This window comes from Agelaius phoeniceus, chromosome 13, assembly GCF_051311805.1.
Source record: "Agelaius phoeniceus isolate bAgePho1 chromosome 13, bAgePho1.hap1, whole genome shotgun sequence".
Classification (NCBI taxonomy): Eukaryota; Metazoa; Chordata; class Aves; order Passeriformes; family Icteridae; genus Agelaius; species Agelaius phoeniceus.
The window spans coordinates 3,426,141-3,446,998 of NC_135277.1; the positions used below are offsets into that span (position 1 = coordinate 3,426,141).

Here is a 20,858-nt window from a genome sequence, read left to right on the forward strand (position 1 = left end):
CTCATCTCCCTCTTTCAGGGCTAGGTGGGAGCCAAAATGTGTGAGTGATGAGCTGTGGTGTAGGTTCTCAAGAGCCTGTTAGTGAACCTTTCCCAAATTACACTGATCCCCCTGCCTGCCCAAAGGCTGCTGTGCTGCTGTAGTGGCTTAGATGTTAATCAGTGCATCATCCAGAGCTCCAGGATGCTTGCACACCCAGCACCCATGGGTTGGTGCCCTCATCTCAAAAGCAGCTGAAGGAAGTGATCACACAGTCAATCAAGATTCTACCAGCAGCCCCAGTTTGGCCTGTAGAGGTCCAAGCTGTTTTTATTTGAGTGGACACATGGTGGAGCCTCTGCATGCCAAGGAAAAGAAACATTGCAAATAATTCTTGCTCTTCATTTTTATTTCTCCCTGATCAGGATGGCTCTCTCTGTTCATCGTGTGGGATTGGTCTCTGCTGCCCCTTTCAGGGAACATCTGTAAGCACATCACATCTGTAAAAAGAGGCAGGAAGGTTTATCTGCTGGACCAAGAAGTTGTCCTGAATTTCCTCACCTCTCCAAATGCCTGGTGTTTGACAGCTTCTGCTCCTGGCCAGCCACAGTTTGTGTTCTTTGGCCACCTGGGACCTGATCTCCTTCCTCTGACACTTCCACAGAGAGCAGCCCCTGGGAGAGACTTTCTGGTGAGTTGAAACCATGCTGATGTATTTTATCTGCACAAACAAGGAGTTGCAAATGTAGATGTTTAAAGCTGAGATAATGATCATAAAGAGATCCATAGCTAAGAGTTTTACTGTGATTTTCTCCAGAAAGTTAAATCAAAGCTATCCAGAAGTTGAGCTCTGGTGCAGGAGCGCACCCCAGTGTTACCTCTTTAGGCACAAAGATTTTTGCAGGCAAAAATACTCTTTGTTCTAATAATAAGTGGGGAAGAACTGGGAGGAAAGCAAAGAAAAACCCAGACAATGCCATATTCTCTGGTGACTGCTGGGTTTAGCTCTGCTGCACAATTTCCTGTCTCTCATCCACATCATTCTGAGATTCTTCCCCAAAAGGGTCTTATCAGTAGATAAGTGGCTGCCTCTGAGCCAACTCTTTTCTTCTGGTTCAGTGGCTGGCACGATGTTTGCATGAACTCTAAACCATCAACTTGTTGCTCTCTGATTTTCTTTGCTGATATGATCCCCACCAGCTCTCACATTTCCTAGGGCAAGCACAATCAAGCACAATCAAACAAAACAAATCAGAATAAACAGAATTAGTGCTCATTCTTTCTTAACAACATGCCTGTAGGGGTTTTTGTCTCCCTTAGCAAATTCAATCCAGCTCCTTTCTCTCATGTTAATTCACTGTAGCTGCTTCCACAGGCTCTGGGTTACAGGCAACAATGAGAGGAGAGGATTGTGCTTTGCTTTGAGCAAGAGCTCAGCATTTGTGTGTTTTGCATTTTAAGGAATGGGATGAGGTGGGTGTTACTTGATACACTTCCCACTATTCTCTGTGGTATTCCCTCTGCTCCTGGTGATGTCCAACCTGGGAATACAAAAGATGACACTTTGCACCTTTCATCTGCTCCTGTGTCCCTTTAATTCTCTAATGGCTCCTCTTCTCCTTTTTTTTTTGTCTCATATACAGGCTCTGATTTAGCACTCCAAGCACATGGGCCTGGGATGGCTTTCCCAGGATCCTGGCAGATTTAAAGGCCAGTATTGCTCCCATGCACCCACATCCCACGTTGAGGGTGTACTTGTGGGTGTGACCCTGGAGCCAGTTTCTCATGGAGGACACCACGGTGAAACTCCCTTCTGGCACCCAGGCCTTGGTCCTACAAAGTCTTCCCTGTGTGGTTGGTGTCTTTGAATATTCCCTGGGACTGTTTCCTGAAGAGAGAGCAGCATTTGGCCCTTGGCTTTGAGGAGAGTTTCCCAACACCAACCTCAAATCAAATGGAAACATTTTCCTCCCCCTTTAGACCTGGACAAAGACTGAGGGTGAGGTTTTAAGGCTAATGAAGCTTTTGGTGTGTGGTTTTTTTTCCTTCCTGCCAGCTGAGGAGGTCCCTGGCACCATGATAAAAGCCCCCACTGCCCACTGGGGCTCCTCTCCTTGTGGTGAACGTGCTCCTGAGAGACACAAAGGTTTCCCCAGAAGCACGTTCCCATTCCATGGCTCCAATTAGAGAAGATTTTCTGTGTTTGTTGCTAACAATGTTCTTCCTTGCCTTTGGCTCAGCAGGAACCCGATTGGTGACTTCCCAGGGTCCTTGAAACCCGAGGGAATTCATTTGCCTTTAATTTTGTCCAAGCTGATACTTAGGGGAACAGCTGGGAACATTGTAAAGCAGCTTCTGGCAGTGAAGAGTCCCAGCAAAGCATTTCCCAGAGCCCTGGTAGTGATGCTCAGCCTGCCCACCTGAAGCCAGCCCATGCAGGGAGCTGCAGCATTAGCCAGGAAAAGACATGGCCCTGCTCCTCTTCCTTTTCCTTACAACAGCTGGGTTTGGCCAGCTGTGCTTTGGTGGTACCTGGTCACCACACTGTGTTTGTGCCACTTTGCTGCTGTTCACAGCTTTTTTCAGTGTTTAGTGTCAGCCAGACACATCCTTCATTTATTGGTGGGTGCTCATCCCAGCTTCCCAGGATCTGGGCTGTCCTGACGTGCCAGCATGTTGTGCAGCCTTGGGTGAAGCAGTGCATTGCCCTGTAACTCAGGGAACCACTGTGCCATAGGAACCACAATAGCACTGCTTGGCTGGGGACCTTTAAAGCACTTTGAGCTCCTTGGAAGGGCCAGGGTAGCTGCAAACCTGTTCTGTTACTCTGGGGTTAAAGGCTGTCTGAGATGATGGTTTGAAGTGAAAACAGCAGCCAGCAGAGCAGCTCACACATCCCTAGAGATGGTCACTTCATGGTTTGGGGCATTTTCAGGGGCTACTTCACTTCCCAGGTACTGGAAAGGCTGAGCAAGTTTGGGGCTGGGACCCCTCTGCAGGGCTGTGTGCAGGACACAGGGATTCCATCAGGGCCACGCTCAGCCTCAGCTTTTGCTGTAACAATTACAAGTGATAAAATATCAGTTTTCTCCATTTGCCTCCCCACAAGCTGGTTTAAAGGGAATGAAGGCAGATCCTGCTTTAGCTTAGTGCATTACAAGCCAACTCAAATGACTCCCCACTGTCTTTTCATCTCCATGAGACTTTTAATGCCCTAAGTCTTTGCATGTCCTGGCACACAGCCCAATTGAAGCATGAGCTCCAACAGAAGTTTTACATTTAAAGCTGTTCTTTTGGCTTCAGAAATTTGCAGATTGAGGCTGAGAGAAGCTATTCAGCTGTTTACTTGCAGATCTCCACCAGCCCTGCTGTGCTCTTGCCCTCGCCTCGGTCAGAGTTGTGTTAACAGCATTTTCCAATTAAAGTAGCAGCCTCAGTTACAGAAAATGCTTTTCCTATCTGGGAATGTATCTGATTTTACTCTTTTTAAATTACTCATGGAGCACAGGGGTGTTTTGTTTCCCACCCCTAATTATAATTAATCCATCATCATTTCTGGTGACAAGGTTGGCTTTTGTTGGATTTTTTATTTCTTGCCATTTCCATCAGCTTGTGCCAATACCACTCAGACTCCACATTACTGATGATGGGGAGACTGATGTGAGCAGTCAGGAAAATATAGAGTGGACAAGCAATTCCCGAATTTCTGCTCACTCAGAGCAGGAAAAATGACACCTATTCTGGAGATAGCCCTGCCAGAAAATCTAAGAGCCATACTGTGTAAATTGTAGCCACTTCCCTGTCTGAAATAGTCCTTCCCTGAAAACTTGGCTTTCAAGACCTCCACAGCCAAGATCAAGGCTTCTTCCTGTTACCTGAAAATTCCAAGTCTAAAAGAGAAAAAATGGTAGCAGCTGAAACCTTCATCTTTCTTCACAGTGTTGAGGTAAGAGCTTCTTTTTTTCACTTCACCTCACTGAAAGGGACGTGCTGGGCCCCATCCTGCCTGTGGTCCAACAAGCTCAGCAAGGCTTGTCCTGTGGGATGCAGTGGGATCGACTCTGGGATTTTCACCTCAGCCAGTTTTCCATAGTAGACAGCCTTGTGTCTGTCTTCTGGCTGAACATGCTTTGAACATGAGCATGGCAGTGCTTGGGCTGGGCCTGCAGGACCTGAGGCAGGACCAGATGCAGTGACAAAATCCCAGAATTCAGTGCTGACATCCTGTCCCAGGAGGCCACAAAGCCCCTCTGTCCAACAGCATCCTTGTCCCAGAGTCTGAGCAGCTGCAGCTCATGCCCAGCACAGTGACCCTCAAACCTGGGGGCACCTGGGCTCTTCAGGACCCTGGCAAGGATGCTCCAACCACAGACTCCCAGACAAGGAAGCAAAGCCTTCTGCTGCCCCCACGTGTTGCTTGCTCATTATTGTTGCCACACACCAGTAAAGACCTGGGAACACTGTTGGGAAGCATGAAGAGGAGCCAGCACAGCCACGCAGATCTGGAGGTCAAGGATCTTGCTTTGGAAGAATCTTCTGTTCTTTCTGTTCCTCCCTCAAACTCAGGGTGTTCCTTATATGCAGAAAACTGCAAAATCAGCTTGGGCCTGTTTGGAAGTGAGATGATCTGGAGGCAGCAAAGGACAGAGGTGTCCTGGTCCCAGCCAGGACCTGTGTGAGCCCTGGGAGCCGGCCAGCGATGCCGAGTGATACCAGATACGGCACAGAGCATCCAGGAGCCTTGGCTCAGGCCACGAGGGGCACAGAGTGAGAGACAGCTCTTGGCAGGCTCAGCTCACAGGATAAGGTCATTGGAAAGACAAGTGATGCTTTCATCAAGCTGCCTCTCCCCAGAATCAGCACCAGCTCGAGCAAGGGCTCCCTCTGTGCTCCTGCAATATCCTGTGCTCCGTGTAGTGCCAAGGACAAAAGCTTCCTCACAAATAGGTTGAAGCTGCTTTTCCCAACCAGTGTCCCAGCCCCCAACTCCCATCCCTCCTGGCCCTGTCAGGTTCCAGTTTTGAATTGCACCCCTTGGAAAGGTAATTTTCTCTCTGGATCAGTGGCACCTCTCAAGCTGAAGGGAGAGCAGGCTGTAGTTGCTGGCTCTCTGCTGCTTCCCAGCAGTTACAATTTGGGATCTTGTGGTTTTGTCCTTTGTTGGGGTAGCACATGCTGGTTATTCTGGAGAGCATCAATCCCAAAAGCTGCCTGAAGTCTGGGCTGACAGGTTGGTAGTAGCAGCCAAGCTCTCTCATGGAACCAGTTTGTGGCTGGGGGAGGTCCCAGAGCAGCATTCCTGACCATCCCTAGCACAGCTCCTTGGAGTGGTAGGGATGGCTCTTTGCCATCCTTTCACCAAGAACATTTTGGCATGGCATCATGAGCAGATGGGCCATGGAGCAATTCCTCAGCTCAGATTGTCCACAGGCTTCCCTGGACACTGCCTGGAGCTCTCTGAGAACATCTGAAGTCAACAGCACTTGCTGGCAGGGCTTACGTGCTCCAGAAACTGGGGATTGCAAACACATGCTTCAGCTATGCAAGAAATCTTTGACTTGTTCTGAATGCAATTCTGCCTGGGTTTCTTCCCAGGAACATTCCTGTTCTTCACAATTTACCAGTTGCAGGAAGGGAAAAGGGGGAGAGGGGATTTCAGGAGTAAGGGAGAGGAAAGGGAACAAATCTCACGGTGCTTTCCCTTACCAAATTTCTCTATAAGGACAGGGTATGGAGCATGGACTCCAGAGTCTGGGACAATTCCAAGAAAATATGAATTACGAAATTTAAACCACTTTTAATTAGTCCTTTGTTTTTATAGAAAGAATAAGTCTGTTTTTCTGAAGTAATTCAGTGCCTGCTATCACACACACCAGGCAGCCCCTGCCAAATGGAGCTGTGTGATAGAAGGCAAGCCCAGAACGAGGGCTCTGAGCAGAGACACCTTATCTCCTCCAGGAGACAGCAGTGCCATTCAGATCTGCATTCTGCTTCCCCAGATAAAAGTCCCACTCCTGAGTCACTGCATACGTGAGAGAGTTGCAAATGTGGTCCCCGTAGGTGGGAGTAATTTGATGTCTGAGATGAATGATGAAGCTGGGCCTTTATTGTCACACCTGCTCTGTTCCAGACAGGAGAAGAAGCCTGAGAAGGTGGAGGCAGGAGCTGTTTCTGCCCTGGGAGAAGCCAGAGGTGCAGGGTACCCAGCTCCTCACAGCCTGAGCCAGGTGACACAGCCCTCTGCTCATGGAGGGACACCGTGAGTGGCTGCCACCTGCCCCGGGGGCTGGGCTCGCACTGCAGAGGGTGCGGGAGGGCTGTACCCAGGCTGGCCCTGAGCAGGGATGGCCCTGCAGGGACAGGGAAGGGGCTCTGTGCTCCTTTCCTGATGTCACCACCTGAGCCATCAGCTCCTTCCTGCAGCCCCAGACCCTTCCAGGGCAGTCAATTACAGGACTTGTGCTCCACGGCAGAGTCTGGGACCTGCTCAGCTGCACAAGCTCCAAGGGCCTTGAAGGAGACAAGGTGTAACCTGATGCTACCAAACATGCACTCTGAGTAACCTCCACAGCTCAATTAACTCTATTAAGTATTTACCTATAATTAATTTAATTCGGTTGAGGTTTTCCCCCCTGTGTTGGGTGCTTACTGTATGAACCTCTTAAAATTATGGCTGTGTGTATAATTCAATCAAATGCACATGCAGTACCCACAGAAGCTGAGTCACTCCAGGTACCAGGGGAGAGGTTTATTTTGTTGTATTTGGCTTGTGCTTCTGACTTAACACAGGGGTAGCTCCACTAAAATTGGTTGTGCTGCATTAGTCCAAAGCCAGAGCAGAGCCCAGCTCTTACTCATTATTTGCAAGAGAGACATCATAATTTCTATAATGCCATGTCCAGAGTATGGGTGGGGTTTGCTCCAGCTGCCTTCCCAGTCTCCCACTAGGGAACAATGAAATGAAGGTAAAAGGGAATATTCATCTTTTTCTCTTTTTGTGTATAATTCAGAAATACCAGCACATTCCTGTTGCCTCACAGTGCTGTGTAGGAGCCTTTCCCAGATATCTGCTAAACTAAACAGGAGTGATTGGTTGATACTAAAGAGATGCTCAAGAAGTTTTCCCTGAAGTTACTCTTTTCCCAAGGGTGGAGAGCAGCCTGTCACTGAGTGAGAGGTTTTATTGCACAACTTAGAATGCAGCTGAAAGGGAAGCACAGAGCAACGCAGGGAATGTGTATTGGACACTTCTCACACTTCTAAAGTGAGCCTGAAGAAAGAGGGACAAATCCCAAGTGATGAGGAAAACTGCAGTTCTGGGTCTGAGCAAGAGCTCCCAGGAATCACAGGGACACAGGAGAGGAGCCCTGTTCTAGATCATTTGGAGATTCCCAGCCAAGACCTTCATGAAAGTTTTGATTCTTTATCACAGGGATTAACTCTGGGAAGCAGCTGGCGTGGATGTGAATTCCAGCTGGTGCCCAGCACCATGGACACACTGCTCTTTGGATTGAGTGCAAATGAGCAGACAGCTCTGTCACATTGATCTCAGTCAGGGCAGGAGGATTCTTCCTGAAATTCAGGGCACCTTCAGAATGACCCTTGTGCTGGCTGAGTGCAGAAAATGACTGAACCATTGAGCTCTCACACAGACTCTGCTTGTTTGGGGCTGTGCAGCTCTCACAATCTGTCTGCTAACTACAAAAATATTCCAATTATTTGGAATGATGACATCACCCATGCAATTGACCCAGATCCAACATCAACACTCCCACAAAACAGTTATTTCTTGTTAGACACTATCGAGGACAGTAATCCAGCCCAGACTGAGCCCTGTCAGCAGAGCCTGGTTGATTCCTCCACATTTCCAGCATTTCCTCAGCAGTTTATATTCCAGGTTCAACAGGTTACCCAGTTACCCTGGATCTGTTTGACAAAATGTGATTATTGCTTGTAACTTTTGAACATCAGTAGTCACAGAGAGGCTCCGAGTGGCTCAGGAAAGGCATTTTGGCACCTTTCATCTACTCCCCATGCTTGTAAAGCCCTCACCAGCACACTAAATCCATCATCTGTTGGGCCAGCAAGCTGCCTGAACCCAAAGTCATCTGCTCCTGGGATGATCAGGCCCAGGGATGGAGGGAAGGAGATCCTGCTGGGAGATGGGGAGCTGGCTCAGCCCGTCCTGCCTGGCCACTGTCCCAGCACCCTTCCATCCCTGCCAAAACCCCTCAGCCCCACCAAGGTGTGTGGGCAGGTAAGAGCTGTGAAGAACAGCTGTTGCTTAAAGAAATTCTTGATGCTTGAGGAGCCTTCTTTCCTCTCAGTGTGTCACATTTACCAGCTGATGTTGTATTAATCCAGGGGTAGCCAGAGCTGGACAGGGAATGCCCTCCCCTCTTGCCTGCAACACTGGGGCTGCACAGGGGAAGGCAAAGGGATGGCCAATGACTGCACTTAGCTTTAATTTCATTTAAAAGCAGATTTAATTTTTTAATTTCACTTAAAGGCAGATTTGTCCATCACCTGTAGGGCACAGAGCAGCCAGACCCTGGGCTGAGCCAAACCCCAGGCTGTCCCTGCAGGAGATCTTCACCCCGTGGGCACCTGGGGGACTGCCTGCTTAATTCTGGCAGCTGGCAAGGAGGGCATCGTTTCTGCTGTCCCTGCACCCCAGAAAAGCTTCCAATGTGGAACTTGCCAGCAGTGTGTCCTGAGCTTGTTTTTTAAACATCAGCCATGAGTCAGGGTGGGCCAAGGCAAACACAGCAGTGTGGAGCACAGCTGGCCAGCTTTGCAGGCACCCACGGAGGGGCAGAAATACGGACATGTTGTAAAATTGGCGTATTGTAAAATTGGCAAATTGGAATATGGACACACTGTAATATGGACACATTGTAATATTGGCATATTGGAATATGGACACACTGTAATCTGTTATTACATATTAATAATGTAGTAACTGAGATGTTACTGTAGCACAGGGCTCTGCAGGTGTGTGACATGACCCCTTGTACCCATGTGTGAGGTGTCCTGGGGCAGTGGCACCTCACCCATGGCTGTACGGGTGTGTGACATGACCTGTGGTTCAGGTGTGTGACATCACCCATCATTCAGGTGTGTGACTTGACCCATTGTACGGGTGTGTGACGTGTCCTGGGGCAGTGGCACCTCACCCGGGGCTATGCAGGCGTGTGAGGTGTCCCTCTGTTCAGGTGTGTCCCTCTGTTCAGGTGCGTGACCCGCTTCCCCCGAGCTCGGGCTCGGGCTCGTTCCCGGTCCGGCCGGAACGGGGGCGCGGGCCCTTTAAGCGAGGCTCCGCCTCTTACCCGACCCGGCTCCGCCCGCTCATCTCCTCCCTCCCCACCGCCCTTCCCGGGCTCCCATTGGCCGAGCGGCGCTGAGGTCCCGCCTCCCGGCGCCGCCAGCCAATGGGAAGAGCGCTGGGCGAGACCGTGGCCAGGTTGGTGCGGGGCTGATGGCGGCGGGTTCGTGAGGGGAGCGCTGGGAGGGGGGTGGGAACCGGGAGGTCCTGAGGGGAACGGGGCCCCTGGGGACAGCGGGACATCCTGAGGGGAGCGGGGCCCCTGCGGGGAGCGGGGCCCCAAGGGGGAGCGGGACACTCTGAGGGGATCCGGACCCTCCTCAAGTGCTGAGGGCGCTGGGGTCACCTGAGGCGCTGAGGGCAGCGAGACCCTGTGAGGGGAGCGGGGACCCCTGGGGGACTGGGACCCCCTTGAGCGCCGAGGGCAGCGGGAGCTGAAGGGATCGGGACCCCCTTCAGTGCCGAGGGCAGCGGGAGCTGAGGGGAGAAGGACTCTCCCGAAATGCTGAGGGCACCGGGCTCCCTTGAGGGCATGGGGGTCCCCCTGAAGTGCTGGCCAGGTCGGGTCCCCCGAGGAGCCTGGGGAGAGTTCGGCAGCCCCTGAGGCGGGAGCTGTGCCGGGGGAGGCCGGGGAGTCCCACAGCAGCCGGGTCCTGGGGGTTGAGCTCCCTCGGCACAGCCGAGCCCAACCCGCAGCTCTGGGTGCCGTGCCCGGGGCCAAGGAAATGCCATTAAATCGTAGTGATTTCACCTGAGGAATCCCTTGGGGGTAGATGGAGAACGTTAAGGTCAAGGATCCATAACAATGTGGGGTTTTCTTACCTATACCTCGTCCTGACAGGACGAAACAAAACAAATTGTTTGTGGAGCTGAGGATTGAAGAAAAAAAAAACCAACCCGAACTTGCAGCTGTAGGCTGAGCAATAATCAAAGTGCTCAGGCAGGTTCTAGTCTTCATGCAGTAAAATGAAGCCTTGTTATTCGGGTTGAAGTTAAGTGTAGCATGAGCTGTCCTTATTTAAAAAAAAAAAACAAAAAAAAGGTGCTTTTCCAAGAGCTTAAAATGTAGATTCCAAAAGTGTAGAGAGCTAAAGACTTATAAAAAAGATAACTTTGCTCAGTTTTTAATGTCTGTTGGTAGACCTAATGTATGTTTTGACCGTAATTAAAGACAGTTTGCTCAAGGGCCTGTATTGCTTTTTAAATAAAATTATAGAATGTAGCGTTTAAAATGTTGAGCAACATAGTATAAGGTGCTTTTTAAATAAAATTATAGAATGTAGTTTTTTGAATAAAATTATAGGATATTGCATCTAAAATGTTGAGCAACATAGTTATAAGGTTTGTTCACAGGTGGACCAAAAAAAAAATTGGAAAAAAATTACTGATTGCAGAGCTAAATGCTGGTCCTGAGGAAACTGAAAGTCTCTGGGTTTTGTTGCAGGTGCTGCCGGTGTGAAAGATGAGGCTGCACGAGAGCCGGACAAGACCCTTCCAGGCTCCTGCCACTGTGCACACCTTCCCCGGCAGGCAGGTGTTCGTGTTCCCCAGTGGCCGCTCCGACTCGGAGGAGTCCTCGGAGGAGGAGCTCAACGTGATGGAATTGCGGCCCCGGGGCAAGGAGCAGCAGCGGGGCAGCGCCGCCCGGGGCAGGCCGGGGGACGTGGTGCTCCTGGAGAGGGAGCTCACCGAGGAGGACAGCCTCAACAAGCTGGCCCTGCAGTACGGCTGTAAGGTGAGCCTTAACCGCCCCCGGGGCTTCCCCTGTGCTCTGCTAGTGCTGACACCGGCAGGTGCTGGCCCTGTGCATTGTATGAGTGGTCATTGTCTGGGTAAAACTGGAGAAAGGCAAAAATAACCACAGACAAACACAAGAAATGGTTGTTCAGCCAAAAGCCTGGGAAGATGTTGTCAGCCTCACACCCTGCCTGACCTGCTTTCCTGTTACAATTTCGGTGACTAAGTGCAGGTTGTACCAAGTTATTTCAGTGAGGGCAAACATTGGGGAGCTGAGTGTAGCAATGAGGGCCAGGGCTCTGCTCTCAAGGAACATTGGAGTTTTTGAAGCAAATTGAGCAGTACAAAGAAACACCACAGTTATGGGTGAGGTTTTTTGTTTATTTTTTGAAGGGTATCAGCTTACATTTTGCAAGGAAGGTCTGAGTCTAACAGGGGTGGATGTGGAGAGGCACCAAAGTTCAGTCCCAAAGTCCAGGTGCTGTCTGTGTTTGGGTTTTGGTTGTTTGCTGTCATCCCAGGCGTGCACAGTTCAGGTGCCTGTGGGCAGGAGGGAGGGCGTGTGCACTGTGAGATTTCTCAGTTGGAGCAATACACAGCTCGTTTTCTTTGTTCCAAAAAAGAGCAAAACTGCTGGAAAGTTGAATTACCTGCTCTGAACATTAGAAGCCCCCTGTTGTTCAGCAGCTGGAGCTGTATTTTAGAGCCCCCTTTATCTGCAGGCTGGACTGTGATTTCAGAGTTCCATGGTGAAACATTGGCCCGCGACCGCAGTGGGGATAATGATACAGCTCTGGCTCCAGTGCTGCCCTGCCAGTGCAGGCTGTCTTGCTTAACCACACAGCAGCTGTGTGGTGCAGCTGAGGCAAGAGGCCTTAGAGGGATTGCAGCAATTCCTCCCCTCCCATGCCCTTAGAAACAAAAACAAAACAAAAAAGGGACCCTTGTAGGTTCTGCTGATGCGTGTGGAGAAGCGAGTCTGGTAGGACTTGAATAGGCCTTGATTGGCCCCAGGAGAGCCTGAGAAGGCAGAGCTGAGCTGTGGTTGGGTGTGAAGCTGTGTGCTGCTCTCAGCAGCACCTGGGCAGACTCACAGCAGTTGGGTGAACTCCGAGGAGGGAGATTCTGAACAGTTCTTTGGTGTATGAAGAGTCCTGCTGTGCCTCTGCACTGTCACCCAGTTCTGTCCCTGCTGTGGCTGCCCCTCCCGGAGCCTTTCAGCCCCTCTGGAGGCTGCTGGGCCTGCCCAAGGGAAAAGCAAGCTGATGGAAGGGACCACAGAGTCAGTGTTCTCCTCCCACAGGACAAAAACTGTCCTGCTGCCTGCCTCCCTTCCAGAAAGGGCACTTCTGACTTATTCCAGGTAAAGTGAACAGGTACCAAAGTCCCTACTGTGGGAGATTTGTCTGTTTAAAGACTGGCATGACAGTTTTCATGTGTTTTATTTGCACAATTAAACAGCTCCTGAAAGGTCACCAGGACAGCAGTGAGAACTGTAACCACAGGTATATAGGCAAATGTGTGTAAAAATCCAGGAGGAACTTCTTGAAATCAATGAGAACTTGACATTGGTTTCAGAATCTGCTTGGGGAGGGGATAGTAAGACACTGCAACAAATAGCTCTGTGTGTGTGCCACAGATAACTTGGCAAGGATGCAAAGCACTTCAAAATTCTCATTTTTACTCTTGACCATTTATAGTCCTGGCTTGCTTTTGGCATTGTTCTTAGGCTGGGACAAGAGGAGCTCACTGCAGCCAAAAAATGAGTACAGAAAATAAGCCTAAATGCTTGTGCAGCCCAATCTCTCGCTTGCTTCCCATCAGCTTTGTTTGTTGTTTCTGTGTGAGTGCTGCTCCACTTTCTGTTTCTAGAGTCTTAGCACCACACTGCAGTATTTGATTGCAGACACCACGGGGGATATTTACTGTCCCAGTAATTTGTTTTCATTGGAACAAATCCAGAAATTAAAGCAGCACCTCAGTTAGGAGGCTCTGGGTGAGATTGTTATTTCATAACTAAGAAATTTTGCAGTGTTTAAGTCCAGAGCTGACACTGGGGCTGGCCGTGAGGAGCCCGGAGCAGTGACTGAGGATTCCTTTTGCCTCAGGGTCCCCAGATCAGGTCCTGGATTAAATGTGCCGTTTTCAGAGTTCTCAAGCTTTGCAGAGTAAACATGAGATTCAGGCCTCCATCTCCTCTCCTCTCCTCTGAGCAGAGTGCCTAGGAAGTAAAGTGGGTTTTTTTGTTTTAGCTCCCAGTTTCCTTGGCAGCCCTGAGTGTGTGTACAGTGAATGCAGGTCATGCTGTGATTTCTGGAGAGCAAAGCACAGTCCCTCTGCTGTGTCTCTGCTGTGATGGATGAGAGGTGCTTTACCTGGTTGTCTTGCCTTTCTCTTTGCTTTAGCTCTCGCTGTGTTTTGTGCCCTCCAGCCTTTTCCTCAAGGTTCTTTCACATCTCCTTGGCTGCAGCAGAGAGCTCCTGGCACACACACTGACATCCTGTTCCTTTCCTTTGACAGAGGGTTTAGTGCAACTGCGAAGTTGCTGTGCTGCTGGGTGGCTGTGAGTGGCCACTACATTAAGCATCTTCTCTTGGTTAATGTTACCTGAGAGATGCTGCCTTGCCTTTGTCCTTGCATTGGCACTGCCTGTCCCTGTGCCTGATGCTGCACATGAGGCTGGTTCTCCCCTGCTCTTCCTGCTGCTGGGTGGGGACACAGCTCACAGACAGGAGCCCCACACAGGAGCCACCAAAGGTGGTGTCAGGAGCACAGAGGTGATTGTCCTTCAGCAGGACATGCTCAGGAGGAATGGGCTGGATGAGCTCTGTCCTGCAGCAGAGAGGTGTTCCTTGAGCAGAGGATGCTCGTGCCTGTGCGGGAGGTGCTCACCTGCTCTCCAGGCTGTGGCCTTGCTTTCAGAACTGGTGTGCTCCCAAAATGGAGCTCTGATCACTCTGAAATAATTTCCTGAGCAGGAGATGCTCACACTGGTGTTGTGCTCTCACCTTAAGCACTCATGTGTAAGGTATGAAAATAGTTTTTAAAAGGATCTGTTAGTTAAAAAGATTCTTCTTGCCTTAACTGAGAGAAGGGCAAAGAAAGCAAGGAGAAGGGAGGGCAGTATGGAGCAAAACACAGCAGGCACAAGAGATGGAGGTTGTAGACTGGTTTCACAGGGGACTGACTCTATCCTGCAGGGCCTGGAGCCCCCCTGGAACTGCTGGAGAATCTCTCAGAACATCAAACCACCTGCATCCAGGGCCTGCTTTTATTCCCTGATGGCTGCTTGCACACTGGTTTTGTAGCTGCTTCCTGCCTCACTCCTGGGCTGTCCTGCCCTCACTGTTTGTGTCCTTTCTGGATTCCTTAGGTTGCAGATATCAAACGCGTCAACAACTTCATCCGGGAGCAGGATCTGTACGCGCTGAAGTCCATCAAGATCCCGGTGCGGCCGCACGGGCTGCTCACGGAGGGCGCCGGGCTCCTGCGGCCGCCCCCGGCGGGGCCCGCCCAGCCCGGCCTGACGCGCGTGGAGCCGCCGGAGCCCGACCCCGGTGCGGGCAGCTCTGCTGGCGGCTCCGCTGGCGGCCGGCGAGTCAGTGAGTACTTCAGGGGCATCGACCAGAGCATCCAGGACGCCGTGCAGGTGGAGGTGCAGCTGAACGCCGAGTACGGCGGGGAGGGGCTGGAGAGGCCCCCGCCCGAGGCAGGGAACCGGGACAAAGCCGGGAACGGCGCGGACTGCGGAATCCAGTGGTGGAACGCCGTGTTCATTATGCTCCTGATAGGAATCGTCCTGCCAGTGTTTTATATCATCTATTTTAAAACACAAGGCCTGGTGGCCCACACCTCTAACATGACAAACTCAAATGTTTCATCGGCTGGATAGGAAGGGAAATTACCACAAGACTCAGTCATAGGAAAAAAAGTCCTAAGGTGAAAGGGCAGTCCACTTCAGCCTCTCCAGCAGCAATGCCCGTATGCTCGTGACTGACTCAAGTGCACCCGAGGGGATATCACAATACAGATTATTTTTATTTTTATAAGTAGCTGATGATGTAATCCTGAATTTGACTGAAAATGAGGTGATGTGATTTTGATAGAAAAACAAGGATGCTTTGTTGCTTAAAGAGATCATCACCCAGGTGGCTTCAGAGTTGGGAACTCTGTTGAGGGAAAGTATTTTGTAGCAATTTATTCATTATGGTTGCTTCAGGTATTTCTTAATGCCGCATCTAGAAGCAAATTCTTTGCTGCTGAGCTGGAGAGTGCAGTATTAATGTGGTTGGAAAGTTGGGGGTTGTTTGCATTTTAAGGAAACACTTTTTGCTGGAATAGAAGCGGGGGACGCTTTTTCTCAGAAGTGTCATTTTTGTCTCTTGCAGACCATGGTGGTTTTGGCCTGCTTGACCCTAATGATGCTTTCTGGAGCTCTGAGCTGGGTGTGCCAGGGCACGATGGCGCTGCCAGCACCCCACCTTGTCACCCTCCTGAGCAAATCTTTGGGCTGTGTTCAATTGAGATGCATCAGGCCCAACCCTGGGAAGGGTGAGCCCAGAGCTCTTCCCCTCAGTGAAATCCCTCAGAGATCTCAGTGCAGGATCTCTGCTGTCCCAGGGTGCTGCTCAGCCCTGCAGGGGCTGTTGGATGAGGACAGGAGAGCACGAGAGAGGAGTCACAGGCACTTCTCAAGGGCTCATTTGCTGGCAGGAGGTCTAGTCAGTATTATTTGCTAAAAAAACTAATAATAGTCTATAGTGGTGCTTCTCAGAGACCCAGGCTCAGTCATGGAATTACTTCCTTGTGTGCAGTCTGAGTGGGAGTGAGGTGGGAGCTGGGTGCAGGGTGCAAGGCCCAGGACAGTAGTCCAAGAAGGAAGAAGGGTGAAGCCTTTCTGGAGAGGACTGTGGCACTGCTGATCTGTGCTCTTCAGGGCAGCAAGGGAGGCCTTGGGAGATTTGCTAAAGAGAAGAACTTGCCTCAGAAATTTGATTCAGCAAATTCTGGGCCTGTGGGCAGAGGTAAAGGCTTTCCTGGAACCAGCCACTACATGTGTGGGCAGGTTGGTGCTGAGGGTGAGGCCAGCGCTGGTGGGCAGGAGCAGGAAGCTCCTGTTCATTGTCCCCACCTTGGCCAAGCCCCATTTGCAGCTTCCCAGCTGCCAGCAGGACCACAGGGCTTTTCCAGCTTCCCCTGGCAGCCTGAGGCTGGCTGGGGCAGGGCAGGGGCTGGGGAGGGGCTGTGCTAGGAGCACCTGCTGTGCAGGTGTAGCCTCAGCCTGGCCTCAAGGACTGACTCTGTGCCTCTGTGCCTGTGCCTGGCACTGTCTGCCTCGACAGGGAGCATCAAAGTGTCTCCAGCCAGTGAGGACCCCACACCACACAGGCACAACTGTGCTGCTACCGTGAGAACCTGCGTTCCCTGCAGCTCTCAAAAGTGGGAACCTGATTTTATAAATGAACACGCCAAAGTATCTTATACTGAACAAAATCTTGTATTTTTCTTCTGTGAAGAGCTGTATCTCCTTGTTCTGGGGAGGGGGTGGGACCAGGTTCTTATATTTTTAAATAAAGCCACATGAAATAAAAGCACAAGGGGCAGAGCCTGTGCTTCATTTGCTGCCACACAGCTGAGCACCAGCTTAGAAGGAGGGGCCCCTTGCAGCCTCACCTCAGGTGCTGCAGTGAGCGGGACTGGGAGCAGCAGGAGGAGCCGGGGCTGAGGCAGGAGTGCCCTTGGGCTCTGCACTCCCAATGGAGCCTGGTTCAGCTGCCAGTTTCTCCATGGTTTATGAAAGGTTCCTAGCAGGCATCAGTCCTTGTGTGCAGTAATGAGTGTGCCTGTATCCCTGCTGATGAACACCCTCATGGCTGCAATTAAGAACCAACAGCTGGCACCTGGACTGGCACCTGGAGGGGCAAGGACGCGCCGGACGGGACCAGTGCTCTGCAAACACGAGAGAGGCCGGAGTACACAGTAAAAGCCAGTATCTTTACTTTAGTGAATGCAGGATACAAATATTTTACAACAACCTCTAGCATTTTCTTAACCATTTGATAAAAAGTTCACTAGAATATTTATTGTATATTGAAGAAAAAACAACACATTCAGGGAAAAAAATTGAGATTAACTTATTTTTTTTCTTAAAAGATTCGTCTCAAGGATGGCAACAAAGTCCAGCTTGTGCCGCCAAACGGCTTATCAGCATTAAACCGTGAACAGCTTCTTGTGAACTGTTGACTACAAACATTTACCAAATACATAAATCTCTTTTAAAAAAGCCATTTTAAATATAGCAAAGCAGTGTTCTCTTGCACAGCAAAGTGAAGAAAGGTTCTACTAAGATTTAAATGTTTACATTGGTTAAGTCTTTCTTTCACATTCGGATTTAACTTCTGCCCAGGATCAATTGTTAGGAGTTGTTTTGTTCCTTATTTACTATGTATTTCTTGTGCGCACAGTAACTCGCAAGTTTCTGATGCATTAGTGTCCTTGGAGGGAAGGCAAGGCTAAAGCAGTTCTCTCTGACGAGTCCCTGACAACGTGGCGTTCTCAAAACTATCGTGAGAGCTCGAGGATGGAGGTGATTTGTCACAACAGAGATAAAAATCTTAAATCATTCAGACCTGACTGGGTTCAGCCCAGGATTGGATCCACTTGCACTTCAGTCAGCAGAGATAATTTTAAAAAGTTTTTTTTTTTTAACCTGTTGAAATATCTGTGCTATGTCATCTCTTTTTTTTTTATATAAAACATTTTTACAATTTCTAAAAAAGTATGTTTCAAAGTGAGTTACTTGTTATTAAAAACCAGGATTCCCATGTCCTCGGTGGCAGGAGGTGCTCCCCGAGACCGGAGGGCTGTGGAAGGACGTTTCTGCCGGGGCTGGGGCAGCACAGGGCCACTCCCTTGCCCAGCTCTTTAGAACTGATTCTTTTTATTATTTTTTTTAATTCATTGGTGCAATTTCAATACAAACTCTAACCCTTGTGTAGCTTTGTCTTTAAGAAAACAGTAGTTAAGTACTGTTTAAAAACCTGCATAGAAATAAAGACTATTGAGATACAGTCAGCAAAGCCATCTGATAAGGCACACAAGAAAATAGACAGTAAATGTGAATGCAGAACTCCCACTCGGATGTACAGCAAAGTTCATACAGGTGCATAAATCATGGAACTCACATCACTGATCAGAGCAGCAAAAGGTTCCAGGGAGCAGCAAGTGGATTCGGTCACTGGGGACAGCGGCCACGGGAACGAGTCCCTCCTGCCTGCACCCTCCTGCCAGCCGGGACGGACCCAGGAAAGGGGAAGCAGTTCCAAGGGAAGGGCTGGAGGGCACTGCAGCCCCTGCGGCTCTGAACGGTGCCAGGACAGCGAGACAGGGCTGGAGGCCACAGGGACAGCGCCCTTCTCACCCCTCCCTTACAGCATCAAGGGATTTTTCCTAACTGGAAAAAAAAAAAAAAGCCCAAGCAAAAACCGTAATAAATATCAGGGCTAACTCTGAAGTGTTTGGGCAATCCCACGGCTCTGCAGCTTCCACCAGAACCAGCACTGCCAGCCTGGAGGTGACCGGGAGCACCGGTGGGATCCCAGCCCTGCATCCAACACCAAACCTGCTCCCAGCCCAGGCTCGTGGCACAAGGGGGCTCTGCATTCCTCCCTCTCTTGGAAGCAGCAAATTTTTCCCAAACCACTTGCCAACTCACAAAACCTTTTGTGCTCCTCTGATATGTGTCATTTCCCTATCATGAGAAATTAGGTCAAGTTTTTCCACTGGTTTTTTTTTCCTCCTCAGAAGAGGCAGCTTTAAAATGATGCCTTAAAATGTGTTGTAACAGATTTTTTATATTTATGCAGGATGAACTTAACACCGGATTTTTTTTTGCCACTTTGCTATTTATATACATATATATAAAATGTATAATGAAGCTTAACCATACAGCACAGAGATTACAATTGAACGGCACACATTCACCACCAGTGAGGGGGCCAACCCCTTTATACACCCTCTGAAAAATCTGGATAATAATATTAATAATAATTAAAATCCAAAGAAAGTACAGTATATTTAACAAAATAGTAAATATTAAACAGTGAATACTCTACTTAATAAGGACCTCGCCTTGTTTCAAGTTGGCGTCAATCCACAAAAATATACTTTTTAATCTGGTGACCGTACAATACATAGGTACTTACACCAAAGGTGATAATATATTTAGGATGCTATATACACAAAGAGTTTGGCTCAAATTTAAATTTACATATAAGTGTTCATGGCTTATTTTTCCCCCAAGGTTCCGCCTGCAAGTTTTTCCTTTTCATCTTTGAAAGCAAAAACTAGAAAGTCAAAATAAGATAAAACTATACTCTACAAAAAAGCTACAACATACAGCTTTGGCTTATATAAATAATTCATAGCAGAATGTGTTCAAAAGTACTGTATATAACTTTATATATAGTCTTCAATTCATTAGGGTATTGTTTTCTTTAATATAAAATATACATGAGCTAAAATCCGTTTCTATATTTTTCAAAGGTATGAACGTAAAAACAAATTTGTCAAACATCTTCCAATTATAACTTAATATATTAATTTTATTTTGTTAATGTTCTATTTTCTAGGCTAATATTTTCTGAATATTTCATGCGAGTTCTCTATGCTCTCTTTCACTCATTAAAAAAATCACTTCTTTGACCCAATACACTTTTTTTTTTTTTTTTGCACGTGCAAAACAGGGTTTTTGTTTGTTTTTTTTTTTTTATTTCTTATAGCATCAGCCCTTCTCCATGCACCCTCTGCAATAGAGACCCATGCCAGGTTGGGTAATAGAAAGGTCAGTTTATGTACAGTATTGCTTTCTTCTTCCTGCTTTTCTACTGCTCTGCTGCTACAAAGCAATTATTTCTTAACTACGAGTAACCATAGAGCTGACTACACACAGGGACGGTACTACAGGCGAGCCCTCGCTCGGGTGGGTGTGGAGGAGGAGGAGACACTGCGGGGACGCCGCTCTGCGCGGGCCGGGCTGGGGTCACACACGAGTCCAGGTAAGTGCCAGACTAGAGCTCAAACCTACGGGATTGTTCTGTTACTTTTACCAAGGGACATCTGCAGCTATACAAGAGTTTGTCGTAAGTGCCTGATGATTGGTGTATGCTACACACACTAGCACATATATATGCATGTGAAGATATATATATGCACGTATGTATATACATATAAATATACTTATTCACGTCCTTATTTATAAATTTAGATATGTCAGGACAGTTCATGTTGAGAACACAAAGCTGCGAGGGCGGCACGGCGGGTTTATGTCACCCACGTGTCCATCCTCATGCGTTTTACCGAGGGGCTCTCCCGATCCTCCGCGTTGGGCGGCCGCCCCAGCACCACGGGCGAGTGGAAGTCGCTGCGCGGGTCCTCGCGGTCGCTGCCGTCGTAGGAGCTGCTGGAGCTGCTCAGGCTGTCGACCGGGGAGCGCCCCAGCTCCTGGCGCGACGGCGGCGGCGGCGGCTGCGGCTGCTGCGGCTGCTGCGGCGGGAACCCCGAGGGGGTGACGCGGTCCCGGGGAGGGGAGATCGGTTCCGATTTGATGTTGATGTTTTGGTTGGTGTTAATGGAGAGGTTTGAACCCTGAGATAGCTGGCTGCCAGTGCTGGGGAAGGAAAACCAAAGGTGCAAATCAGACAACGCAGAAAGTGAAAACCAAGTGAAAATTCACGTGTCTGTGGTGGTGAGGGCTTGGGGCTCAGCACAGAAACAAATGCAATTTACTGGGAAGAGCAAAGGTGAAAAAATCATTAAT

The 20,858-nt window shown here is 49.3% G+C and overlaps 2 protein-coding genes across 8 annotated transcripts in view; one reads left to right on the forward strand and one right to left on the reverse strand.

Moving 5' to 3' along the window:
• Nucleotides 1–10,161: 10,161 nt before the first annotated feature.
• Nucleotides 10,162–15,958, forward strand: LYSMD4 (LysM domain containing 4). The gene is made up of 2 exons (XM_054642321.2): nucleotides 10,162–11,039; nucleotides 14,415–15,958. The coding sequence occupies exons 1-2, from the start codon at nucleotides 10,767–10,769 to the stop codon at nucleotides 14,931–14,933; spliced, it is 792 nt and encodes a 263-aa protein (XP_054498296.2). The 5' UTR covers nucleotides 10,162–10,766; the 3' UTR covers nucleotides 14,934–15,958.
• Nucleotides 15,959–17,014: 1,056 nt separating this feature from the next.
• MEF2A (myocyte enhancer factor 2A) overlaps nucleotides 17,015–20,858 on the reverse strand; it is an 82,161-nt gene continuing 78,317 nt past the window's right edge. For all 7 annotated transcript variants that reach the window (XM_054642516.2, XM_054642517.2, XM_077185624.1 and 4 more), the window contains one exon: nucleotides 17,015–20,708. In XM_054642516.2, coding sequence (XP_054498491.1) covers nucleotides 20,363–20,708 — 346 coding nt within the window. In that variant the 3' untranslated portion in view covers nucleotides 17,015–20,362. The remainder of the gene's footprint in view (nucleotides 20,709–20,858) is intronic.

Coding starts and splice junctions, on each gene's coding strand:
- LYSMD4 (XM_054642321.2), top strand. CDS start 10,767: ATGAGGCTGCACGAGAGCCGGACAAGACCCTTCCAGGCTCCTGCCACT. Junction 11,040..14,414: donor CCCTGCAGTACGGCTGTAAG/GTGAGCCTTAAC, acceptor TGGATTCCTTAG/GTTGCAGATATCAAACGCGT.